The sequence below is a fragment of the Nicotiana tabacum genome, chromosome 12 (genome assembly GCF_000715075.1).
Source record: "Nicotiana tabacum cultivar K326 chromosome 12, ASM71507v2, whole genome shotgun sequence".
Taxonomy (NCBI): domain Eukaryota; kingdom Viridiplantae; phylum Streptophyta; class Magnoliopsida; order Solanales; family Solanaceae; genus Nicotiana; species Nicotiana tabacum.
The window spans coordinates 25,776,637-25,781,886 of record NC_134091.1 but is presented as its reverse complement, the minus strand read 5'-3'; the positions used below and the strand labels follow the sequence as shown (position 1 = coordinate 25,781,886).

Below are 5,250 nucleotides of genomic sequence, written 5' to 3'. Positions count from 1 at the left end.
TAAGAGTAAAATAAGAAAAATAAATTTATTTTTTCTTGATTTGCTAAAATAGACAAGTAAAAGTGAAAATATATTTTTAGTATATTAGACAAGTAAAAGTGAACGTGTAAGATTGCAAATTGTGCGAGGTTGTTTATGAAGACAAAATCGGACAACTCTTGGCCAATTTCGGCACCTTAAACGTTTACATGTCTCTCTTTAATTTGTCAATACATAGTATCTAAGATTTAACTACTTATAAACTTGAAATAGGATGAATAAAAATTGGAAACCGTTCGGTAATTAAAGGAGTCAACAGATCACTTTATATTAACGTAGCCGATATCTTTGCTTCTCGATCTATACTCAAATACCATATTTCCAAATTCCATTGTGTTCGCATTTCTAATTTTGGTGGTCGTTTGGTCACCTACCGAAACGGAAAATATTTCCTTGTGCTTTGCTTCTAGAATTTTCTAAGTGTTGCACAGAATCAGACATCAAATTGACTTTGTGCTCATAACCCTAGCGGATATATGCACTTTTAACAAAGTTGTAATTACATGATTACTCAATCATTGCATCCTAACAATTTCAATCTTTTCAGCTTCATGAAGCTTAATAAACAAAAAGAAAAAGGAAAACATAAAATGAGGTGTGAAGTATTCTCTATACAAGATTTGTATATGGTATGCGACTCTCTATAGGTATATAAACGTTAAGGCTACAGAGTTATCAAACCAAAATGTGAAAGTAAATAATAGAAGCATTCAAAATTAAACCTAGAGTAAATCTAGGACTTTGCATATAAATTGCAAGATAAATATACGTGCCGAGCCTAGGTAAACTTATAAACAAAATTAAAATATAACTTTATTTTCCTTGATTTTTGAAGTTGGCAAAGTTATACTCTACGTATTAGCTACATAATTTGTTTACTTTGCCAAGACTTGTAACATTATGTGTCAATGATTTTCAAATGGACGGTCAATAAGATTTATTGGACATATATTTCCAATTTCTTTAGGTACAGACCACGTACACTTCAAAATGATTTTAATAAAAAAGTCCTAGCGTATATTTAATGGTTCGGCGATGAGAAAGACAAGAAGAAAGAACCCTTGTTTTCTTTACTGGCATTCATCTTCTAGCCATACCCCTACTTTTCTGACTGCTCCTTAAAACATGTTTATCCTCTCTCATTTATTATATTAATCTTTGTTATTCCTTTTCCCCTCTCTCTCTCTCTCTCTCTCTCTCTCTCTCTCTCTCTCTCTCTCTCTCTCTCTCTCTCTCTAAACACAAAAGTAAACTACACTCAAGAAAGTAATAGAAGAAGAGGAATTAGCTTAATTAAAACCAACTTAGTTGCTAGTGAAAGAAAATCAAGAAATGGGAAGAGCTCCTTGCTGTGACAAAAACAACGTTAAGAGAGGGCCATGGTCGCCTGAAGAAGATTCTAAGTTGAAGTCATATATTGAACAGAATGGGACAGGTGGCAACTGGATTGCTTTGCCTCCAAAAATTGGTAAGGAAAATCCCAAATTAATTTAGCACCCATATTCTTAAGCATCTCATGTTTTTGTTTTTTTCTATATTTAGGCCTAAATAGATGTGGAAAGAGCTGTAGGCTTAGATGGTTAAATTATCTGCGTCCAAATATTAAGCATGGAGGGTTCTCAGAAGAAGAAGATAGAATCATTTGCAGCCTCTACATAAGTATTGGAAGCAGGTAATATATAGCCAGCTCTTAGTTTCTTTCATTATGTTCTCTTCCCTCCATGTTTTTGGTTAACCACTCCCTTTTACTAGCAACACTAGCTGGTAGGTCATATCATAATCTAAGTAAAGCTGAAGCTAGGAATCTTAATAAGGAGATTCAAAAAGTACAGGAACATGAGTTCAATAATATCAAACTCTTGCTCAACCTTCTGAACTCTTAAATTTTTCAAAATGCAAAGGGCAAGGTCCAAATATGCCCTTATACTATACGAAATTGAACACATTTGCCCTTCGTTAATACTTTAGCTCAAATATGCACTTACCGTCACATAGTTGGTCCATATATGCCCTTAGAGTTACACAGTTGACCCATATATGCCCTTTTCGAAACGGAATTCACCCAAACTAATTAGCTCTTTCGTTAATTATATTAAAGTATATTACAAACACTATTTTCTTTTTTATTAGTACTTTTTTTCTTTACCTTTCTCTTTTCTTTCTTCTTTTTTCTTTTCTTCTCTTTTTTTTCCTTTTTCTTTCTCCCTTATCCGTTTCCTCCATTACTGATGTCTTCTCCATTTTCGTCACCAATTTCACTTGACAAAACTTATGAATTCCAATTACTAAGAAAATTCTCCCATAAGGTAATCAAGTTCAAATTTCACTGGCCCTCTAAATAAACGAAATTAAATTGTCCAAAAATTATGGTTTAAACTTTAAAATAATAAAAATATCTCAACCTTTAACAATACTCAAAAGACCAAAATATTTAAATTATTTTTACAAAGATAATTTAATAATTAAAAGCCTAGAGTTCAAGTTGTAGTATTATAAATTTGAGTTGTTAGTCTTTTTCATCTTTTTTCAGCTAGACATTTTTTATTTTTTTTTATTAACTATGTAAATTAGGGGTATACATGGAATGAGTTGGTTCGGTTTTGACCAATTACATCGGTTTGAATTGTTTGGTTTTGTTGGATTTTTCGGATTTTTTGTAACATAAATATTATTTCAATCTTACTTTGTTAAATTTTTTAGAATTAAATATATGTTCAGTAAAAATTAAAAAATTGGCAAACATATGATCTATAAAAATATTATTATGGGAGAATTTTCTTAGTAATTGGAATTCATGAGTTTTGTCAAGTGAAATTGGTGACGAAAATGGAGAGAACATCAGTAATGGAGGAAATCAGACAAGGGAGAAAGAAAAAGAAAAAAAAAAGAGAAGAAAAGAAAAAAGAAGAAAGAAAAGAGAAAGGTAAAGAAAAAAAACTACTAATAAAAAGAAAATAGTGTTTGTAATACACTTTAATACAATTAACGAAAGAGCTAATTAGTTTAGGTGGATTCCTTTTTGAAAAGGGCATATATAGGCCAACTGTGTAACTCTAAGGGCATATATGGACCAACTATGTGACGGTAAAGGCATATTTGAGCTAAATTATTAATGAAGGGCAAATGTGCTCAGTTTCGTATAGTACAAGGGCATATTTGGACCTTTTCCGTTCAAAAAATGGTGTCTAAATTTTTTTTAGGAACCTCCAAAATCAAATCCGAACATACATACAAGTCCAAAATCATTATATGAACCTACTTTTTTTTTTTGGTTCCCGAAGGTCCATCCACATGATGGAGGAGTTTAGGCAAGATTCCTAACCTGTATATTTACCAAAAATAATAATTACACGGAAAAGGACATAGACCTTATATGAACCTACTGGAAGCACAGAAATTCAATTCTGAGTCCGTTTACTCAAATGTTAAATCTTGGTTATCTCTTCCCGAAGGTCCATCCACATGATGGAGGAGTTTAGGCAAGACTCCTAACTTGTATATTTACCAAAAATAATAATTACACGGAGAAGGACATAGACCTTATATAAACCTATTGGAAGCACAGAAATTCGATTCCGAGTCCGTTTACTCAAATTTTAAATCTTGGTTATCTCTTCCAATTTAAAGCTTCCATTATTTGAATATGTGACCGAAAACAACATTTGAATAATTGTTGCACCAAACTGAAATCTTCCCTTTATGTCAAGGAAATTCAAAAAAAATTTATATAATTTTTTTTTAATCTTGTTTGCACTGTATAATATTTTCTGGTGAAGGAGATTCAATTGAACCCCATTCATTACCTGTAGCTCTGCTAATGAATCTAAGTATTAAATTCTAAATTTTATGAGGAATATATCAGGTGGTCAATAATTGCAGCACAACTCCCTGGAAGAACAGATAATGATATAAAGAACTACTGGAACACTAGGCTGAAGAAGAAGCTATTTGGAAAGCAGCGCCAAAAGCAAGGATCAAGAAAAGGAAAAGAAATCAACTCCAATATGGTAATTTCCAATAACAATAACAACAACCAATTCCCATGTTGGCCTGAGCTTCCCATCTTGCAGCCAATACCATACTCTAATGATGAACCAAGATTTAATGACCATTCTTCCATAAGAAAACTGTTGATAAAACTTGGAGGTAAATTTTCAGACGAAGATCAACCGATAAATGAAGCAACAAATCCTCAATATCCTATGGATAATTCATTATTGATGCAGCCGATATATCAGAATATTCCTATCAATATGATCTCTTCTGCTCCAATAGATAATGTCTTGGGAAATGCTCAATACAACATGGATAGGGCAGCTAGCAGTTTTACAGCTGAGCTTGAGCATATGATTCAAAATAATCAACAAAAATTGGACGGTCTTGAATTTTTATATGAGGATTATATGCTTATTGATAAATCTGCGTCTACTTCTGGAGGAAACTTGGACTGGGAATCGATGAATCCTTTTGTACTTCCTCTTCCTCCTATAAATGATGAAGGTTTTCAACAAGGTGTTATATTTCAAGAGAATAATACTACGCCACAATAATACTATATATGGTACATTTTTATTTGACATTGTAATTAATGATCTGTAGTTATGGGAGAGGGCCAGATGATTTATTTTCGTCGGAGAACCCTAATAAACTTGTTTATTACTACATCTTTGCATCTCTCTGATTTTGTTTTCGAGGACTAATAATAGCCACTGGCATGTCCAACTTTTTGATTATCTTTTACATTCAACTTTATTGTCTGATCTTGCGGAATTTTGAGTTTGAATGCTCATATATTAATCTTAATCCTGGAGGCTTTTTTGGTACTTGATTTCTTGAATTTGTTTCTTCTTCAGATTGGTGTTGCACAGTTATATACATATAATACACACAGACTCACACACACTTAATTGGTACTAGCCATGGAAAATTTATATTTGCCTTTGTTTATGAATGCTCAGAGGATATCAGTCACATATTCCCTGGTAAGCCTAAATATTCCTTGTGTACCAAGTTCCTGTCTCATTGGTCATAACTTGCTGGTTTTTAGCGAGCAAGGTATTTTGCAAGTGCATATATTTAATGCCATCTTCAACAAGGGCGGAGCTAGTGTGTAGCCTACAGGTTTGGCCGAACCCATTAATTTTGGTTCAAACCCTGTATTTGATTTAAAAAAATCTAGTGAATATGTATAAATTATTAGTTTTGAACTTT

General features: G+C 32.4%; 1 protein-coding gene across 1 annotated transcript; it reads left to right on the top strand.

Moving 5' to 3' along the window:
* Positions 1–1,091: 1,091 nt before the first annotated feature.
* On the top strand, positions 1,092–4,779 carry LOC142166818 (transcription factor RAX3-like). The gene is made up of 3 exons (XM_075226250.1): positions 1,092–1,507; positions 1,582–1,711; positions 3,902–4,779. The coding sequence occupies exons 1-3, from the start codon at positions 1,372–1,374 to the stop codon at positions 4,587–4,589; spliced, it is 954 nt and encodes a 317-aa protein (XP_075082351.1). The 5' UTR covers positions 1,092–1,371; the 3' UTR covers positions 4,590–4,779.
* The last annotated feature ends 471 nt before the right edge of the window (positions 4,780–5,250 follow it).

Coding starts and splice junctions, on each gene's coding strand:
- LOC142166818 (XM_075226250.1), top strand. CDS start 1,372: ATGGGAAGAGCTCCTTGCTGTGACAAAAACAACGTTAAGAGAGGGCCA. Junction 1,508..1,581: donor TGCTTTGCCTCCAAAAATTG/GTAAGGAAAATC, acceptor TTCTATATTTAG/GCCTAAATAGATGTGGAAAG. Junction 1,712..3,901: donor TACATAAGTATTGGAAGCAG/GTAATATATAGC, acceptor GGAATATATCAG/GTGGTCAATAATTGCAGCAC.